This window comes from Prionailurus viverrinus, chromosome A1 (genome assembly GCF_022837055.1).
Source record: "Prionailurus viverrinus isolate Anna chromosome A1, UM_Priviv_1.0, whole genome shotgun sequence".
Taxonomy (NCBI): domain Eukaryota; kingdom Metazoa; phylum Chordata; class Mammalia; order Carnivora; family Felidae; genus Prionailurus; species Prionailurus viverrinus.
In genome coordinates this window covers 209,148,302-209,170,490 of record NC_062561.1, presented here as the reverse complement: position 1 = coordinate 209,170,490, position 22,189 = coordinate 209,148,302, and the positions used below count along the sequence as shown (strand labels likewise).

Here is a 22,189-nt window from a genome sequence, read left to right as displayed (position 1 = left end):
AGACCAATCTAAACACAGAAATTGAGTCCTTTACCTAGGGATAGGCCTGAACAAGTAATAGCCCAGAGGCTTATAAAGGCCAATTAATCCATTGACTATCATTCCTTTCTCATCCTCCATTTTTCCACGGAGTTTCAGTTTCTGTCCATCAATTTGGAATTTCATGAGACTTTTTTTTTTTTAAACTCCAATGGTGGCCAAAAAGTCAACAGTCAAGACATTCAGTGGTTTATTTTGCCCATGGCCATTGGACCAGTATTTTCAGATTTGCCCTACGAGGTTTGGGCATATTATCACATCAGAGTAAAATAAATGGACTCAGTGTTTTGGAGTCATTGTGGCATAGCTCAGGCCAAAAGCTTTTATTTGACTAAAGGAGTAGAAATAGAGAGCTGAAATCAACAAAGGTCATAGGACTCTTTGCATGACCACGTTTTCCCAATATATGTACCCAAACAGGAGAATGGTGAATAAGAGAGGAATATCCACTGAAACTAGAGAGGGGGAGTTTATTAATAGAAGTGATCTGAAATTAGGACCGGGTGGCATTTAGTTGCAACAGAAAAAGACCTTCGCTTCTATTACTTTTTGAACTTTAAACACACACATAAACACACATTATTGGAAGAATGGTGCACAGTTACACTGAAGTGTGAGAGGTCATTAGTTCAGATTATTTAAAATAAAAATTAGGAATGTGCAGGTGGAGCAGGGAAAATAATCTCTGCTTTTATTTCTAAGTAATGTCTGCATTTGAATAATTCTGCATCAAGAGAGGATTTATTAAAAAAAAGAGGATTTGTTATGTTTACTTATAATTTTGAGTGTCCTGTTCACTAACTGTTGTTTTAGTTTTCACAAAAGAGTTTATAATGAGGAATTCTATGTGGAATTAACATTTTAGAAAGACTGTAATGAAATATGGAGACTCTAAATTTAACTACAAACACTTTAAATACTGTATTTAGAGAAAAGAAATTCCAAATTGCATCATTATTTCCAGAAAACTAATTTTTAAAAGAGAATGTATATTTTGAAGAGTAGTCACTATATTATATAACGTGGCATTGGAATTGTGAGCTTTTAGATATGACGCTGCAGTTAAAAAAAAGTCCTACTCAATGGAGTGTATGTGTATGAGTGTGTGTGTGTGTGTGTGTGTGTGTGTTTTCATTTGTGTGTATTATCTGTGCATGTTTGTAGGGAAAGCAAAATATATCTTTGAACCATATGACAATTTTTGAAGACTTTGTGCTCTTCTGTAAATGTCTGAGTGTAAGGGTGACACAGTAAATAAGGCTCAGATGACTAATGGAAAATAACATTGAAATGACTTAAGCCTGTCAGAATTTGGTTATTGGTTATAAAATATTAGTAGCATTTGATTAAATTAATATTAGTGTAGTTATTGTGCACTGGATTTGGTTGGTTGACTCTTACGATGAACCTTCATTATTGTCTGACTCAGAGACTTTAGGTTTCTCTCGTATACTTTTCTTTTTGTCATCTTTTCCCTTTAACATCTTCAAAATCCCCCAGGACCACGAATTACTCTTCTCTTCAACCTGTAGTGTGGAGCTTAGGAGCATGCAGGCATTGATCAGAATGGAATAATCAGCGGAACACGAAGACATTGGGTGGACATTCAGATTTTTATAACTATACTGCATTGATCATTCAGGCAGTAAGTTACTCATTGTAATCAACAAGATGATGCTTTCAGGTTTATAGGCCTCAGTCTTTGAATACTGCTGCTGCTAGGTTAAGTAGTAGGTAAGTTACTTTTTTTCTATTTAGTGAAATTTCTTTTGGTTTTAAAATAGAAAGCTAAGTCAAAATTAAGTTTTAGACATCAATTTTGCTTTATGTTATATTTAAAATTAAGTAATTAACAGATCTTAAAATTTAAAATATGCCATTATAAAAGTTTAAGCAAGTACAGAATTAAGTCTTATGCTGGTTTTGCCACAGATAGCAGATGGTCTCAGTGTATTTGGATTGCCTGTAACTCTGATCATTATATGGAGGATAGCCATGTATCAGATAAGCTCTCCTGAGATTACTGATTGATAAATGATTGGGAAAAGTTTGAAAAAGAATCTACAGCATTGGTAATTCTTTATTCCTTTTTCATTTCTCTTTTTTTGTTGGGGTTCTTTCAAACAATATACCACTTCATCTGAAATGTTGTGCAATTATACTTTCTGACTTAGGACTGCTATTAATTAAACATTCAAATAATTTTTGGTGTTATAATAAGGAACACTATATTTTGCTTTTTATTCTAACTAGAAATCAACATTAAATTTCAGTGTATCCAAAAATTTACAAGGAAGCAATTCACTGATTATTCTTACCCATCATCAGTATCTTCCTCTTCGATCCCATCGTAAATATCATCATCTGGGGGAGGTGGGAACATCCCTTCATGTGGATTGGCCAAGGGGAGAGAATCTTCTGTTAATTTTATAATTTTGTCAGGTAATAGTCACTCAAATTTGATAGTAAATCCGCCTTATTTAACTGCAGAAAAAGTTTCTTAATAACCATGTAACTAAAAAATAACTTTATGTTCCTATTCTCACATAGATAGTAGGTAAATGAATTTTTTTGTTGAATATTTTTAAAGGAATTCTTAGAGATGAAATTTAGTAAATGTAGAAAGAGTGCCGAGCTTTGGAGATAAAAGGGATGGGGAAGAATAAATATGAGAAAAAAAATAAAATTGAATAGAGTGTAGAGTTAAATACTATGGAAAAGAGGACGGAGGAGGCAGTAAGAAAATTTTAATTAATAGTGAGGAGACATTCAGGAAAATATACTGATCAAGATATAAGTGAGGGAAAACAAATAGAATGACAGGTGAATTTGTGAATATTGGTAGTAGCTCTGGTTCATTTAATCAAAGTGATATTTTAAGGGTTAAACCCTTTGTTGTAAACCCTTAGGAACCTTGCTGTTTGACAAATATTTATTTAACAAGTGTTTATTGAATACCTCCTCAATGCAGAAATATGCACAAAGAACTTGAAATCTGACTTTTAGGATGAGTATTTTAGCACTGTAAATTAGTGCTAAAGGTATTAGTAAAATATCTTTATTTTGGTGATGAGCAAATGAGGAGTCTTTATACGTTATCATCCAAATAAGGATACTTCTGAAAGTGAAGGGGGACACTATTAATAACTGTGCTCAGACAACTGGCATAAATTAAGATTGCCGTGGGCACGCTGGAAATGGAGTCACCCCATGACCCATAACAAACTTGGAAGAGAGAAGTGACTTCGTTAGGGTCACTCAGTGACCAGGACTGGAATCCAGGTCATTGGCTTCCAGTCCAGTGGTCTCTCTACCACTTAAAGATCTTCTTCATTATTTGCAGACAAAAGCATCTTGTAGTGATGACTCAAAGAAACTGCTGATAAAAGTTTGTGGCTTACCTCCACTTCCACTCTGACTATGGCTAGGAAAAAAAAAAATAAATTAAATTAGCATATGAATTATGTAGCTATTGGGAAGAGAAGTACATGTATTGAACAGTTATACAAGAGAGAAATAACATTGCAGTTAAAAGTTACCAGAATGTTTTATGTGAAGAGGAAGAGACATTGTTCCTTATCACAATAGATGAGTAGTAACAAGGCAAAAACAAAACAAAACAAACCTAATAAGGATCAGATGAGTAGTACTACATAAAGTTTTCAAAACAATGTTAATGTTTGCTAACATTTCCCACGAGGTAGTTTTTAGCTTATACATTATTACACCATTCCATACATGGATAGATTTATGAAAAACAACCAACCAACCAACAGTATTATTCCAGGAATCATACAAACCCATTAGTTTTTTTAATGCTTTTTATATTTTACTTATTATTTTTTTTTTTTAATTTTTTTTTTTCAACGTTTTTATTTTTGGGACAGAGAGAGACAGAGCATGAACGGGGGAGGGGCAGAGAGAGAGGGAGACACAGAATCGGAAACAGGCTCCAGGCTCTGAGCCATCAGCCATCAGCCCAGAGCCTGACACGGGGCTCGAACCCACGGACCGCGAGATCGTGACCTGGCTGAAGTCGGACGCTTAACCGACTGCGCCACCCAGGCGCCCCTATTTTACTTATTTTGAAAAAGAGAGAAACAGCATGGAGGAGGGACAGAGAGAGAGGGAGAGAGAATCCCAAGCAGGCTTCATGCTATCAGTGCAGAGCCGGATGTGGGGTTCAAACTCCCCTCACAAACTGTGAGATCATAACCTGAGCCGAAATCAAGAATCAGATACTTAACCGACTGAGCCACTCAGGCACCAGGAACCATTATTGCATTCAATTCAATTTTCTTTTAATATGTTATCGCCAGAGCATTTAACTCTTAGCCCAGTAGCATTATATTCTTTTTTAAAGGGAGAATTAAAAAAAAAATGGAAATCTTACTCATGAAATATTATTCTTATTATTACATATAATGTGGCCCCTGATTTTCTAAATTCAGATTGCCTGTACTTTTTGTTTATTTCTAGAACATTCTATATTTTCCCCATTAAAATTTTTTTGATGTTTATTTATTTTTGAGTGAGGGAGAGAAACAGAATGAGAGGCGGGGAGGAGCAGAGAGAGAGGGAGACACAGAATCCCAAGCAGGCTCCAAGCTCTGAGCTGTCAGCACAGAGCCCAAGGTGGGGCTCAAACTCACAAACTGTGAGATCATGACCTGAGCTGGAGTTGGACAATAAACCGATGGAATAACCCAGGCACGTCTATATTTTGCCTATTTTATAATCATCTATTTTCTTGCCTCAGTCTCCCACTAAAATGTGAGCTGTGCTACAGCAAAGGAAGAGTAGATTGTGAGAACTGGAAAAATCTCAGAAGCCTGGTTTAATCCCCTTGTTTTGCAGAAAGGAAATGAGAAATGGAATGACCTGACCAAACTCACTTCTAATGAACTGAAGAGCTGAGATAGGAACCTTGGTGCCCTGCCTTCCTGTATAGTGTTGTTTTGTCTATACCTCACTGCACTCCCTGTAAGCACCATTTTCGACCTTTGGATAATCTGCCTCCAACAGGTATCAGTCTGATATTACAACCATACATTATTAATTATACACTCATATCTGATTCTTCAGTCTTAAGGTCAGAGTAAAGGAAATTCGCCTGACATAGATCTATGGGTTAATTTAGAAATAAAACCTACCCTTACTAATGGAACTCAGTAGCAAAGCCTGCTATAAATGTCCTAATATATAAATAAGGAGTTGATTTTTAATGAAGTTTAAGTATATTCTCCACTTGCTTACATACTGTTTTCGCATTCATTTTGTCTGACATTTCCCTTTGAGCATGAAGCAAGCAGTCAGGATTATGCGAAAACTTGCAGTTTTGGTTGGCTGCCACTCCTGGCAAATAGAATTCATCCTGGACAATGAATACCAATCTCATACCAATCCCCAAAGAACAGGGTTTTAATAATCAGGAGCAAAGCTGCCGCACATCATTTTCTTTTTAGAGCAATTCTTCAATTTCCTAGACTTGTCTGTTTGGAATTCAAAGCACTCACCAGCTGAAGAGGAGGTAAGGAGAGGAGAGGGTGAGAAAAGAGGGAAGAAAACAAGGGAAGGAGAAATGTAAGGAAAAGGTTGGGGAGCAGGCAGAGAAGCAAGTTTGTCACGTGATGGGGAAGTATGTGTGTGTGTGTGTGTGTGTGTGTGTGTGTGTGTGTGTGTGTTTAATTTCCTTTTCTTCAAGGCCTCGTTAGTTATTACAGAAATTGCTTTAGTTGAGAAAAAAAGGAGAAAGACAGCGGTCGGGACCTGTGTTTCTAAGCCTCTTGTCTGCTCACAGAGTCTGAAGTTCGAAGTCAGTTCCCCCTTCTCTGGAGGAATAGGGGAGAGCAGGGTGCGGGGACAAAGGGGGCTTCTGGAGAAGGGGAAAGGGGATGGTGCTTTACTCCAACTCTAGCCGGGGCAGCTCCCGGCTGTCCTCAGCATCTTTCCTTGTTCTACTGAGGACAAAGCCTGTTCTGTTGTGAGATCTCACAGGCAACAGCTGTAGCTTCAAAAAAAGAAAAAAAAACACTTGTGTTTTCATTTTCTCTTCTTTCGCTTTCTTATTAAATATGCATACGGGGGCGGCGCCTGGGTGGCTCAGTCAGTTAAACATCCGACTTCAGCTCAGGTCGTGATCTCACGGTCCGGTCCATGAGTTCGAGCCCCGCATCAGGCTCTGTGCTGAGAGCTCAGAGCTTGGAGCCTGTTTCAGATTCTGTGTCTCCCTCTCTCTGCCCCTTCCCCGCTCATGCCCTGTCTCTCTCTGTCTCTCAAAAATGAATAAACGTTAAAAAATTAAAAAAATATGCATACCGGCTGCAAGATGCTAGTATATACTCTGGGCCTAGATTTGTTTAAGATATTGAACATTAAAACCATGCACCTCTTCCAGCTCCATTTCATTAAATGGAAGATTCTTTTTCTGCTGCATGCTTACTAATCAGAGCATGTTTGAGAGTTGCTGTCTGTATGGACTCGATACAATGCAAAAAGTAATAGTATTAATTAGGGGAAATAGTTGCCACTTATGGTTAAATAATATTTCATTTTAAGAACATCACCCCTTTTCACGGATTTATTATTTTTTCTTGAGTTTGTATATCATAAATATGTATTTATTAATATTACTGGGGTTCTTTACTCTCAAAATAAGAGAATTTTTTTAAATAAATAAAGCTAAAGTATATACATTGATAACAGACATGGAATGGCATACGCATGTACAGGAAATTTTGTACGTCTCATAATATGGCCTTTTAAAACTTTGACCTCAAAACTGGCATTTACCCCTACACTAGGTCAGAGTGTTTCTGATTACTAGAGCCAATTTATGATCTGTAAACTCCAGGGCACACGTGGCATGTTTTGATATGTGTTGCATAATTTATGGAGTATTTATTAAATGTACCACAAATTGTGCAACATATATCAAAACACGATGAGAAGACATTGCAGGTCTATTTAGAAAGACAAAACTGCCAGAAAGCAACATGACAAATTTAACTGATGACATGAAGTGAACAACTACAGGAAGGAAATGGAATTCTTCCTACATTTTATAAGTATATTACTATTTTGATCATTTCACATTTTAAAAATGTTTGATAATTGAAACATTTTTTTTGAACTTTGAGTTATGAAGAATGCAGACCCATTTTTACCCAAGTGAAGAGCTAGCCCAGATTGTGTGTTTTGAGATCACAGTGGATGTTTCCCAATTCTACAAAATGGGCACAGAAAACAAGGATTCTTAAGTGGGCTGGAGATTTTCATCTTCCTTTACCTTTAGCTTGAAGGGGTTATGGATTTACCAAGAAAAGGGAGATATTGGAGGGAGGAAGGAATGAAAGAAGGACAATGGAAAAGCAAGAAGAAGAAGAAGGGACAGGGAAGACCAGAGCTGGGAAAAGGAGCCAGAGAAGGAGGGATGGAGAAAGGCAGTTGAGGAACTGAGAAGGGAAAAGACGGGAAGAAAAAGTGCATGGGAGATAGCCAATCTCCCCTCCTGCCTCCTCCAGTAAGGATGTCTTGTTGTGTTCCTCTGCCCCAGGAAGACGTTCCCATAATTCCTACAGGGAAGGCCATTCCAATCTACTGGAATGAATGGTCCAGGAAAAATAAATTGGACACTTTGCTGATTCACAGGGATCACAGAGAATTGAGCTTTTGCTTTTAATGTTTAAAATTTCTTTTTTAAATGTTTATGTATTTATATTTTTTTGAAAGAGAGAGAGAGAGCATAAGCAGGGGACGGGCAGAGAGAGGGGGAGACACAGAATCCGAAGCAGGCTCCAGGCTCCGAGCTGTCAGCACAGAGCCCGTCGTGGGGCTCAAAGTCAGGAACCATGAGATTATGACCTGAGTCGAAGTTGGCCGCTCAACCCACTAAGCCACCCGGGCACCCCTTACTTTTTTACATTTAAAGAGCAAAGTAGGGGGGTGCCCGGATGGCTTAGTCGGTTAAGCGTCTGACTTCGGCTCAGGTCACGATCTTACGGTTCGTGGGTTTGTGCCCCGCACTGGGGCTCTGTGCTGACAGCTCGGACCTGGAGCCTGCTTCTGATTCTGTGTCTCCTTCTCTCTCTCTGCCCCTCCCCTGCTCATGCTGTCTCTCTCTGTCTCTCAAAAATAAATAAATGCAAAAAACGTTTTTTTAAAAATAAAGAGCAAAGTAGAGCTGTATTAAAATTCATTCTTTTTTCTGTTATGTTTTCAAATAAGAACAACAAATACATTTAGACTCAGAGATTTCAGAGCAAAAATTTTTATATTTTTAGAGCTGAATTTTGTATCTCATGCTTCATGTTTTTATGAAATCATATTTACTTTAGGCATAGCCCTAAGATCAAATCAGAATGATTATTATTAAACAGCATTTTGGAATGCTAACACATTTGGCAAGACCTGGCAAATGGACTATTCTTTTTTAAGTAGTATTTGATACATACAACCAAAGAGTAAAGTAAAAGACTACAGAGTTTTAAAATTTTTTTAATATTTATTTATTTCTGAGACAGAGACAGAGCATGAGCAGGGGAGGGACAGAGAGAGAGGGAGACACAGGATTGCAAGCAGGCTCCAGACTCTGAGCTGTCAGCACAGAGCCCAACGCGGGGCTTGAACTCACAAACCATGAGATCATGACCTGAGCCGAAGTTGGTCGCTCAACCAACTGAGCCACCCAGGTGCCCCAAGACTACAGAGTTTTAAATGACCTTTCACCCCTATTGGAATACCTGTAGCTGTAAAAGGGTATTCAGGGATAGCAAGCAGTAAGAGACGTGGAAGGTAAAATTTTAGAATCTTAAAATACATCATCTGACGAGCCAGCAGTCTGATGTATTTTACAATTTGTATTTGTCCATACCTGCTAATATCATCCTGCTCTGCGACGTCATCATATACCTCCTGGTCATCTCCAATCGGTCTTGATGAAAGAGCACCGAGAGAACTTTTCTTCAGCCTCAGGGAGTCGTAGTCGATCTCCACGGCAGTTGTTTTAATATAGCCGTCTACGGAGAGGAAGAAGGATTTATTGTCAGGCAACTGTAGTTTCAATATCTCAGAGTTGTAGACAGAATATCAATTGCACATCTGCACATCTTTCCCTTCATTTCTTTGCTTGCACTCCTGATTTATAGACTTCCGACACAGACACGTTTGACTGGACTTTGTCAAAGTCTTTTGCTGTTGTGGTTTGGGATAAGCCTAGCGTCTATTTTAAAGATTCCACAGTGACTCACAGGACTCATTTTTTCACCTTTTAACATCAGTGAGGAACCCAATGCCCTTTGACTCTCCCTGGAATAAAACAAATATTTACACTGTTCCCCAGTAAAAAGACAATGCAGATGAAATGAAGATACGTCAATGTCGTTTTCAATCTTCCTATTTTTGTCCACCCTGTAAAATACTCCTAACTTAACAGAATGTCTTAAAAAAAAGAAAACAACAACAACAACATTTGGAGATGTCATAGGAAAATTTGTACTCACATGACCCCCTGGCGGTTCTGCCCAGCCATTTTCCTTCAGGGTTGTCTGTGATGCGGATTATTTCAATTTGCTCTCCTTGCTTGAAGCTCAGTTCATTCTTTCCTCCTTTGACATCACAGCAAGCTTTTGCTTGATGGATGACTTGAATAGGGCCTGTTAGCTGCAAAGAAGGGGGGACATCACAATAGGCTTCCTTACTCTTCGGAAAATCTTTTAGAAATGGAGTTTTGAAAGCAACTTGCCGACCAGCCTATTTACATTTATGGTTTGAATTAGACACTGAAGGTGAATATCATCTAACAGATGTTCTTATAAGACATGGTAGGGGAAAATCACAGTGGTGAGGCAGAACCAGCAAAGAACAGGTAAGCATGTGCTTGGGGTCCAGGAGAGAGTAGCAGTCATCTGTCGACCTTAGAAATCTGTGAAAGGCTTGCAGAGGAAGCCACTAATAATGGAATACGATTTATGTAAGACAATACACACTGGATGCCATGGTTTTTATGGGATATGATGGTGGTCTGCTTGGTAGATGAGGTTTTTTCATGTTTGCATTGTGTAGTTATTCTGATGGTTATTTTCAGGCTTCAAACAGCAAAGGGAAGGGAAGATGGTGAGTGGTTGTGGGCTACACTTATGGGAAAAGCATTTTCTTTTTTTTCTTTTTCTCTCTTTCTTTCTTTCTTTCTTTCTTTCTTTCTTTCTTTCTTTCTTTCTTTCAACTTGTGGTGTTGTCTGTCTATAAACTTAGAGTAGACATTACCTGCTATAAACAAGATAACATTCTAGAAATAGCTTTGTAAAGAAAAAATAGCAAACAAGTGTTATGTGAAGTTTTAACTTTTTATTTATTTTATCTATTTTTGAGAGGGAGGGAGGGAGAGAGAGAGAGTACAAGCATGAGCAGGGCAGACAGAGAAAATCCCAAGCAGGCTCCACACTGTTAGCACAGAGCTCAAAGCAGGGTTCAATCCCACGAACTCGTGAGATTGTGACCTGACCAAAAATCAAGAGTCGGACACTTAACTGACTGAGCCACCCAGACGCCCCTGTTATGTGAGGTTTTTCAACTTAATATCCTGGATAGTATAGTGGTTTCTTGACAGCCGAATGCAGTACTCCTCCCTTGTCTGTGGTTACATTTTCTGGGGTTTCAGCCACCCATGGTGCACCATGGTCTAGCAACAGATGATTGCCCTTGTGGCCTATTGTCAGAAGATCAGTAGTGGCCTAATGCTATGTCATAACGCCTAAGTCATTCACCTCACTTCATCTCATCAAGTGGGAATTTTACTGTCTCACATCATCATAAGAAGGGTCAGTGGAGGACAGTAAGATATTTTGAGAGAAGCAGATGGACCACATTCAATAACTTTCACTACAGGAGAGTGTTACAATTGTTCTATTTTATTGTTAGTTATTGTTCCTTTCTTCCTGTGCCTAACTTATAAATTGAGCTTTATCATAGGTATATGTGTGTAGGAAAAAACATAGTATATATAGAGTTCAGTACTATCCATGTTTTCAGGCATCCACTGGGGGCCTGGAAATGTATCCCCTTGGATAAGACGAACTACTGTAATCTAGTTTAGAACATGAATCCTAAACTCCTAATCCTAAATGTGTGTCTTTCCAACATAATTTCTTAGATCTTTTGATATGCAAATATGCATTGTGATTTTTGAAGTTCTGCCTCATTTTATTGAACTCATGATGCTATGAGTTGTGAGACATCATCAATTTCGTATCACTGAGAAACAGCTTAATTTAAATTATGTTACACCAATGATGTTAAGATGCATTATTTCAGAATTTTAAAATGTGAAATATTTTATACTTTAGAATTAATGAAATATGGTGCTGTGTAACAGTTCTCACATTTAATTTCTTTAATTTTAGCATGTATTAACATTTTTGTGGAAGGAATATAGCTTGTGAAGTCCTAGTCTTTACAAACTTTGAATTCATATTTTAGTGGTATGATTTCCATACTGTATTTTTTCTTACTAAGAAATTTTATTTGAGTGAATGAGTGAAACAATGCAAAATTTATTTCTCCAAAGGAAACACAAGAAAAAACTTCACATAACTCTTTCAAAATTACAAAGTACCTTCCTAAAAATGTGTTATGAAAAAATTTTTAAGTTTATTTATTTATTTTGAGGGGGGGGGAGCAGCAGAGAGAGAAGGACAGAGAGAATCCCAAGCAGGCTCTGCACTGTCAGCACAGAGTCCAACGTGGGGCTGTAACTCACAAACTGTGAGATCATGACCTGACCTGAAAGCAAGAGTCAGACACTTAACTGACTGAGCCACGCAGGTACCCCTGTTATGAAGACTTTTTTTTAAGAAATTAATTTTTCATATTTGCCACTTGGAAAATATGAACATTGGTACCCATATGTCTGTATGAGTTAAATGTCTTAACATTCATATTTATTCATACCTAATTTTACTTATATATAGTAGGCTTTTTCAAAATTTAATGAGAACTTTGGTAGATATAGTGCCTTATGTACATTATTTTATTTAATTCCACAACAAATTTTCAGGAGAGATACCATTTATTCTAAGAATAAGAATCTGAGATTCAAAGACATAAGAATCTGAGATTCAAACAAGTTTAATCATATGCCCACAATCACATAATTCACATGTACAACTGGAATTTGAATCCACATCTGTCCACTTGACTCTAAGCTGCTTTATGTTTTTCTTGCACCATGCTGTTGAACCTTTTTTTTTTTAAATTTTTTTTTAATGTTTATTTACTTTTGAGACAGAGAGAGACAGAGCATGAACAGGGGAGGGTCAGAGAGAGAGGGAGACACAGAATCTGAAACAGCCTCCAGGCTCTGAGCGGTCAGCACAGAGCCTGATGCGGGGCTCGAACTCACGGACCGCGAGATCATGACCTGAGCCGAAGTCGGACGCTCAACCAACTGAGCCACCAAGGCGCCCCGAACATTTCTTTTAATACAACAAATATACTGGGGAGTTATATAGAAATCAAAATTTTTACAGCTGAAACCATATATTAAATGTTCCAGGGGAATTAAATGTTTAAAAGAAACTTGACATGAGTCTTTTTTATAGTGAAGAATAGTTCTGTAATACAGAGTCACCTTAAATATAGCTGACACACCAGACCCGTGCCAGATGGGCCATGTCATCAAAGATGGTGTAGCCAAAAGAGGATAGCCTACAAGCTTAGTGATGGTGGTAGAAATTTGAAATCAGGGGTCTGAAAAGAGAGAGGTCAGAAATCTAGGTGGGAAAAGAGGGATGGGAAATAGCGGGTATCAGAAGTCAACAAGTACATAAGCTAGAAATAAAGGCAAAAATGTAAGTCAGGTCTAGATACCAGCAGTGGGAGTAGTTCATAGAAACTTTATTCTGAGACAGGCCTGGTTCATCCAGAGACATTTACGTCCCTTATACCATTGTGATACCTGCCTCAAGGATACTTACGTGTGTGGTCCAAGCTCATAGTATAAGTAGGTTAATAACAAATATGAAATCTTGAGAGCCAAGAAGTGTTTGAGCAATGAGTATTCACTCACTCAATCAACAGAAAATTTCCTGGGTGCCCACTAATCATAAGCCACCATATTTTATCATATTACATTTTTAGTGCAGGGATAAGGAGGCATATTGGGTAAGATAATTACTGTTATGAAGGTAGTTACTTTTTAAGGAAACAATAACTAAGTAATTCTCCCACCAGGTAAGTTTTCAAGAATGGTGTGGTGCCCCTTTTGTGTGAAAATCATAGAGATCACTCTTTTTCTACCCATCAGCAAGCAAGCTCTTACTTTAAATTTCTTCTTTATTTCTTGTTCTTTCTTTTCTCGCTCTTTCTGTTCCTTTTTCTCCAGTTCTAATCTCTTCTTTTCCTCCTTTTCCCTTTTTTTCTCTCTTTCTTTGGTTGCTTCTCTGTGGATAAAAATTGTTAAGTTGTTTTGGCACTTGCGAGCATTGATGTGTTATGGCTCACATATCCAGGAGACAGTATCTCAAGTATAGACGAAGGTGAAAAGCCAGGAGTTGTCAAAATTACTGAGCGTGTGAGATTGTTCTTAAAACCAGTAGGAAGCAGACAAGTGGGGATACCTGCCAAAGGTTCTGTTTCCACTTACACCCTGTGCCAGCAAGCGGAAGACACTGCGTATATATAAAGACCCTGTTCTTTCTGCATATGGGCATGAATAGAATTGATCTCCGCCCCCACCCCTTCACGTGCATGCACTCCCAGGTACAGGGCATGCACATGTACATACATGCAAACCTTAGCTCAGAAACTTTAGTCAGAATTCATTGCTTAAGAACTAGGTAGAGCAAATTAAGATATTTGAATCAACAAGAGAGAAAATAACATATTTCTTTCTCCTTTCACTCACTTTCCAAGACATTTCTTAGTCCTGGGCTATGGGGAAGCCTGTTTTGGAGCTATTCTTTTAAAAATCTTTCTGCTGTAGCAGGTTGACACTTTGCCATCTGATGCTGTGGTAAATTATTTCTCAGAGCACCCTGGTGAGGTGGAGCACTGCCTCGATGGGGGAGTTGTAACACACAAATGAATTCATTTGCCCAAGGACACACTGAGCACAAGAAATACAGATTCCTAGCTCCGTGATTCCCTGCCTGTGGTCTATCCAGTAGCTGCGAGTCTCTTGCCTCTCACAGAACAACATTTTTAAGAGTCTTCCATGAAATTCTTAGGCAAATAAAGAATCTTTAGTCCTTTGTATTGAAATAAAGGTTATCATTATATGCCAGTCATTTGAACAATAAAGCTTTTTCCCCTTAGTGTTGAATATCCATCTATTCTCCCTCATACAAATCATAATATTCATTTTAGGCAGAAAAATCACGGTAAAAAATGTAACCCATACATGTCTTCATAGGTTTCTCCTTCACTCTCTTGTTCCTGCCAAGAAAAACATTAATAATGATTAATTTTAATTCCTAAAAAAGGGAACATACACATATTACATTGATCAAATACCTAGTAAAACAATCATAAATGTAAGTGTATGTAAATTTGTCTTGCTTAAAATGTTTTTTTCCCTTAAAGAGATACACTGGAAAAGTAAGCACAAAAAGATCTTATTTTACATTCTGCTATATAATTCAGATGTCCAGCCAGACTTAAGTTTACGTTCAGTGCTACAAAATTACTGTGAGTCAATGTAATGTTTGGTGTTTAATGTCCCAAGAATTTTAGATGAAGTAATATTATAAATTGAAAAATATCATTATTATCCATAACAATTTTTAGTTGCTGGTTTATATCAATAGAACATAAATCACAGGAATGGTTAAATATTTTAGTTAAGCAATATAATATAAGAAGGGGGAAAAAAACTGACCTCATCTAGGTTTCCAGTACCTAAAAGTTTTAAAAAAAGAATAAAATTCAATATACTTTAATTAAAAAGCAGTTTACTACAAAATTATTAGACATAATCTATCCAAAACTGTTCATAATCTAACAGAACTTATGTTCTATAAAACACATAGAAGTACAAAATAGAATATGTGGATTAGATCTTTACTATGGCCTCTTTGATACTTGTAATTTCATTGTAAAACCATTTCATTGGCTTTCATAAAATAACACAAAAGCCAAAAAATAATGAAGACATTTTAACCTCTTCGTGAAAGGCATGCACATTTGGTTTTGTGGGCTAATGTGGAACAAAGGTATTACCAGAAAATCACAACTGGTTTGTTCTTTTTGACTTATTTGTTCCCAAGGATTTGTTTCCATGTATCAAGCAAATAAAGTTAATTAAGTTTTTTTAAAATGATATCCTTTTCTTCTTCTTCTTCTTCTTCTTCTTCTTCTTCTTCTTCTTCTTAATGTTTACTTATTTTTGAGAGAGAGAGAAAGAGACAGAGCACAAGCAGGGGAGGGGCAGAGAGAGAGGGAGACACAGAATCTGAAGCAGGCTTCAGGCTCCAGGCTCTGAGCTGTCAGCACAGAGCCCGATGCAGGGCTCAAACCCACCATGAGATCATGACCTGAGCCGAAGTAGGATGGACGCTTAACCCACTGAGCCATTGAGGTGCCCCAAAGTTAATTTTTTTAAAAAAGATCCTTTACTATCCAAGTGTTTAGTAGTATCACCTAATTATTAGATATTAAGACATAATCTAGAGCAACAATAATAAAAACAGTGTGGGGTTGGTACAGAAACACATAGACCAATGAAATACAGCAGAAAACTCAGAGACAGATGCATAAATTTACGTATACTCTTTCATACACATGTACTGCCCACACAAATACACACACATACATGCATAGACATATACACACCTGTAGAGTTAATGGAGTATAAAGATGGCATTAGAAATTATTGAGACAATGATGGATTTCGAAATATGGTAATGGGAAAAATGGTTCCCTAGGTGAGGCAATAAATCTGGATTTCTACTAATTCCTCAAAGGTACTCTGCAAATATAAGGAGAAAAGACTCAAATATAAGGGATAAAGTTCATAGAAGAAAGAGGAAGATAATAGTTTTATTTTTTAGGGATAGGACTCCTTAAGTAAAACTTTAAAACAAATTACAATGCAGAGTTTAATTAATTTGATTATATCAAAATTTATTTATGTTCGGTGATGGGAAGCTTGGGTTAATTGACCATGGATAGGATGAGAGAAGATAGTTGCAATTTCTGCAACCGACATGAGATTAATATCTGAAATACAGAGGAGCTCCTGAAAGTCAGCCGGGAAAGGATACCAACTCTAAGAAAAAAGTGGTCAAAGGATATGAAGTGGCAAGTTACAGAAGAGGAAAACACAAAGGCTAATACACAACTGAAGTACCCAGCCTCAACTGCAAGCAGAGATATGAAAATGAAGTGAGATATTATTTTATACATATAAGACTCAAAACAATTGGAAAGCTAAATAATACCAGGCACTGGTGAAAGGTAGGCATCTTGGAATCTTCATGCCCTGCTGATGTGAGTACACACAGATGCAGCTTTTCTGGAGAGCACTCTACTCCTAATTCCATAGTACTAGAATATTCCATGAATATTCCATAGCTTACAAACAGCCATTCCACTACTGGATATATATACTTTAAAGAAAGTCTCTTGGAGGTCCACATGGAAATGTGGACCAGAATGTACACTGAATTATTATTTGTAAGTACCAGTGAACTGGAAGTAAAATGCAAATGCATAGGATACATACCATGGAGTACTATACAGTAGTTAACAAATTAAATATGCATATAGCAACATGGGTGGGACCCGTAAAACATATTATGCTGAGTGTAAAAAAAAGAGCAGAGTGAGTTCTAACATACTGTTTATGTAAATTCAAATATATACACACATACAACAGTATGCAAAGAATATGTACAAACAGACACACACACACATTAAATGTATTAAAATATTTGTCTCTGGTAAGGGAAGCAGAGGAAAGGGAAGGGATCATGGAGATAAAAGGGAATACACACATAAGTAAAACAAGAGAGTGGTTTTGCAGGGACCATTGATGACAATGGCCCAATAATGATCCTATCCAAATGATTAACTCACACTTCTGTATCTGAGGTAACATATAAATAAATAAAATATCTTTGTGCCTCTTACCATCAGAGTGCATGACACTATCTTGATTTTCTTCATGTACAGCGCTTCTGAAAACAAGAAAGAAGAAAAAGTAAAAATGGAGCAAATAGATGCTTGCCGTACAATGAAAAAGGAAAAAGACTAAAAGGATCATATTTTAAATTATTCTTTTGTCTTTAACTTCTGCTCTGATTTAAAACTTCATAAGTTATTAGAATGGGCTTTAGCCTCATATTTATGCTGCTACTGAGGCAAAAAAAAAAAAAAAAGAGAGAGAATAGGGGAGCTTGAGGACAGTTCTGTCCATTCACAGTGGACACATAAAATCAATCCATTGCCTCAGGGTAGTAATATGTCTTCTGTTAAAATGGAAGTATATAAATAATTCAATTCTGGGATTCTGAAGGCATTTGATTGGTTTTATGGTATAGATGCCAAAGAGGATCAGTTCTAATCCTTGACTCCTTCTTTCCAGAGGTTCTCCTTCTGGCTTTACTTCCATCATTTGTGTCTTGGACTCTAAGTGCCACTGCACTCCAATTGCTCTTCACAGTTATCAGTACCTGGGCCCCACAAATCCCTAATGATTGATGGAACCATCTATATTTTCTATTTTTTATGCTCAGGTTGATTAGCATAGCTGGAGAAAATTGCCATTTCACTGATTCTGGATATTACAAATAATTGACATTTGATCTCAACTTTATCCTCAACACTCTTCTGTAATTTCATATACCTTTTCCTAATGAAGCTTCTTTCCCATCATCCTTCTCAAAGGCTGTTCAAAACCATCACTACTTTCTTCAAATCTCCTGTCCCTCTCACCTCCCCTATAACCAGATGATCTTGTTTCTTATTTCACAGATAATAGAGCAAGAAAATATATTCTCTTTAGAAAACATATTCTTAAGAAAATATATTCCTTTAACCCAACTTTTGCTTACCTTCTATCTACCAAAGTTCCTTCCACCTGTGTTCTGAATTCTATCTAAATTATCAGTGTTTTGCCCCATTTCTTTCTTCTGTGTGTCATTGTATCTTTTATATTATTATTACTATTCCTCTACTTTCACTTCCCATTCCTAAATATCTCATACTTTGTTTTCTCTCTCAGCCCCAGTTACTCTCATTCATAAAGTCCAAAATCTTCTCTTTACCTTTCTCAATTCTCCACATTACCACAGATACAGATAGTCCTCTCTTTCCCAGCCAACATGGAGAAGGCTGTATGGGCTCACAGACTTGACTTCTTTTTCTCTTGCTCATTTCTTCATGACTACCCTCTGGCTTCTTTTGCCAATCCTTCGCTGAAACCACTCTTAAAGAACTTACTTACCAAATCCACTGGCTACCTCTCCATGATAATCTTACATGATTACTTTGTGGCCCTTAACAGTATTGGCCATTTTGCTTTCCTGGAGTCTCTTTTGTTTCCATAAAAGATCTCTCCCGGCTCACTTGTGTTTCTAACCACGATCCCACAATTTCCTTTGTGGGTTTACTTGCCTCTGACTTCCCCCTTTAAGTGATGATATTCCTTTGTGTTCTGGTCTTGGTTTCCTTTCTTTTTCCACTCTACCCCTGTCCCTGAATGGCCTCATATATGCCCACAGCTGCACTTGTTCTCTTAGTGTTGGTGACTTCCGTATTGACATCTCCAGGGCAGGCCTCTCTTCTGAGTTTCAGACTCACATACACACATCTTGGATATTCCACAGCCAGTGCTACATTAACATCGCAGAAACAGAGGCTTTCCTCTTCTGTCCCAGCACAAACCTGTTTTTCCTACTAGCTTTCTTATCTTAGTGAATGGCACCACAGTTCCACATATCCACCTAAGCCTTAAAGGCATCCTCTTGCTCACTCTTCTTCGGTCCCTCACCAAGTTAATCATGTTCTGTCAGTTCCACGTATTTAATGTCTCCTCTAATTCACGGCCCCACTCTCCATCTCTCTCCTCTTTCCTGGTAGACAGGAGAAGAGAGTTCTATTATCTCTAGTGTGGACTCTTGCAGTAGCCATCTGCCTTGGCTTCCAGTGATGAGCATTGCTCTCCATCTTCTCCATCCTTACAGTCCCTTCTCCACACCACTGCCAACATTTTCTAATGCAAATGTGATTATATCACTCTCATGTTCACTACTCAAGCCACTTAAAGAACCCAAAAGATGCTGGTTACAAAGCCAACCCCATTGAAGAATCTGGGCTGGAAATGCCTCGTTATCCCTTAGATCATCAAACAAGCTCGGTGGGCACACTTGAGGCTCAGGAAGAATTGCCATAGATACGTGTCTCAGTCTCTACCTGGGATGGTAAACATATGTGGTCATCAATTGTTGATCCAATAAACTTACTTTTTAAACAAATTGAAATTTAAAAATTTAACTTATATATGCTTAGCTTTTAATTTAGGTTAAGTGTAAAGGCCCAATTAATCAATTCATTAACTTGATGATGACAAGACACTTGTTTCCCTTAGTGATTTTTTTGGTCCTTGAAAAATTCAGAATAAAATACAGAAATGATGAAGTAAGTCAAACCCGTGGTACAAAAATTTGTGAAACAAGTTTTACAGTCATGGGAACAATGAACCTACTATGTTCAATATTATTTATTTATTTATTTATTTATTTATTTATTTATTTATTTATTTACTTACTTACTTACAAATGTTTATTTATTTTTGAGAGAGAGAGAGGAGAGAACACAAGCAGGGGAGGGGCAGAGAGAGAAAGACACAGAATCCTAAGTAGGCTCCAGGCTCCGAGCTGTCACTGCAGAGCCCAACATGGGGCTCAAACTCACAAACCGTGAGATCATGACCTGAGCTGACATCAGATTCCAACCGACTGAGCCACCCAGGTGCCCCAGTGTTCAATATTTTAAATGTTTGTAATATTTAAGAGATTTGTTACACTAGCAAATATTTAATTAGATGTGTCAAACTAAAATTTGTTATTTAGACTTTTTAGTGTAGTTGAAAAGTATGGATTCCTTGTGTCAATATTGAGTGTCAATGGCTTCTCATAACAAAAAAGGAGTCAACCAGACTTTACAGCCTCCTGATAAAAGAATATACCATCACCTAGGAAGTAATCTGACCAAAGAAACTAGAACTAAATTTGGTCAGGCTACCTTTACCTCCAACTACCAATTTATAGGAAATAGAGGAACATACAAGCTAAACTATAGGAAAGCATTCAGCAAGATCTAGACTATGGATAATTATAGTCCCCTCAAAGAGCTTGATTTCTTCAACAAATAAATTGCAATAAATAGATAAATATAGTTATAGAGGGTAGACTTGTAGCTTCAAAGAGAATTACCAACGTATAAGCCAATGAAAATGTGCAGACTTTATATGGATTCTTCTTCAAACAAATTTAAAAAACCATACACACACTCAATTTAAGAGACAACTGGAAATTTGAACATGGACTTGATTTTTATATTATTATATAAAGTCTAATTTTTAGGGATACCTACTAAAATATTTATGAATATTTTGGCATTAGCTTAAAAATAATATGAAAGAGGGAAGTGGGTAGGGGTATTGATGAAACAAGACTAGTGATAAATTTATAATTATTGAAGTTGGTGTAGGGGACATGGAGGTTCAGTTTACTCTTCTCTCTGCCTTTTACATATTCACCTTTTATAAATTTTTTCAAACTAAATATGCTTCTTAAAAAATATAAGAAAAATCCCATAGAAAATACAAGTGAACATTTAAGAGAACTGAATGTGCTTTAACAGATTTGTAAGAGTCACTTAAGTTCTTGAGAGGATTTGCAGTTATTAAATTTGTTCAGTCAGGTTTTTCAAATGCTTAAAAAAATTCAATATATAGATTTATTCATGCAACGTAAAACATGTAAGGGGGTAATTAAAACTAAATTTTTTAATGTAAGTATCCATTTGAAAGAATTTAACCTGAGTTGTCTAATCATTAATCAATGATCCCCCTGAAAGTAATTGTTCTTATTAAATAAAAATTACTAGATGTATAAATAAGATAGCAAGTTATATTATGTGAACTTAAGTACCTAAAATAAATTAGACTTTTGCCTTATTAAATTTAATCAACTGAGTATTAATTAAAAGCACAAGACATAAATACCTTAGACGTCAAAATACATTGACATTCTACAGAATAAAATTTACAGCCCCTTTCATGGTATACAAAGTTCTTATGCCCAGCCCTATTCTCTTACAGTTTTGTTTTTCCTGTTTCTTCTTCTTTTTTTTAAAAATAGTTTTTAATGTTTATTTTTGAAACAGAAACAGAGACAGAGGGTGAGTGGGGGAGGGGCAGAGAGAGAGGGAGACACAGAATCCGAAGCAGGCTCCAGGCTCTGAACTGTCAGCACAGAACCCGACGTGGGGCTTGAATTCATGAATCATGAGATCATGACTTGAGCTAAGTCAGACGCTTAACCAACTGAGCCACCCCAGCGGCTATTCCTTCTTCTCTCATCTTCTTTTCATGTATTAATACTGACTCACTCTCTGAACACTCTCTGGTTTCTTGTTGCTCTGTGCTTAGCTCGCTTTCTTTTCCTTTTCTAGGATAATCTTTCTTCTCATCATCTGCTTATGGCCCTCCTTAATCTTTAAGGCTCTCTTTAAACATTCCCTCCTCTGTGAAGTTATCTCTGATGCCTTAAGCCCACGTTGTTGCTGCTTCTATGTGTCATACATTGCTTCATTATACTGATTATTTTGTGTTACTATAATTATAGAGCAATTGCTTGCGAGTGTCTCTTCCTACTATGAGACTATAATCCCCTTGATGAAAGAGATTGCCACTTTGCTAGTTTATTATTAGTTTATTATTATTATATTATTATTATTATGACTATCATTTTTAGAAAGCTATTAGAATAATTCCAGTCATGAATAAGACTTTGATTTTTTCTGATGAATTAATTTTGTCCCCATTAACTTTTGTTATGAAAGTGAATTGTTTATTATCATTAAAAAATTTTTTTTAATGTTTATTTATTTTTGAGAGTGAGAGAGAGACAGAGTGTGAGTGGGGGAGGGA

General features: G+C 37.0%; 1 protein-coding gene across 4 annotated transcripts in view; it reads right to left on the bottom strand.

Moving 5' to 3' along the window:
* Positions 1-22,189, bottom strand: part of FYB1 (FYN binding protein 1) — a 157,078-nt gene that overhangs the window by 22,021 nt on the left and 112,868 nt on the right. For 3 of the 4 annotated variants that reach the window (XM_047863016.1, XM_047863011.1, XM_047863019.1), the window contains exons 4-12: positions 17,164-17,210; positions 14,912-14,931; positions 14,435-14,469; positions 13,355-13,475; positions 9,540-9,699; positions 8,912-9,056; positions 3,441-3,463; positions 2,358-2,424; positions 1,441-1,578 (exon numbers count right to left, since the gene is read on the bottom strand). In XM_047863016.1, the coding sequence (XP_047718972.1) occupies positions 1,441-1,578; positions 2,358-2,424; positions 3,441-3,463; positions 8,912-9,056; positions 9,540-9,699; positions 13,355-13,475; positions 14,435-14,469; positions 14,912-14,931; positions 17,164-17,210 (756 nt within the window). The remainder of the gene's footprint in view (positions 1-1,440; positions 1,579-2,357; positions 2,425-3,440; positions 3,464-8,911; positions 9,057-9,539; positions 9,700-13,354; positions 13,476-14,434; positions 14,470-14,911; positions 14,932-17,163; positions 17,211-22,189) is intronic. The other variant, XM_047863022.1, reaches the window with a different exon arrangement.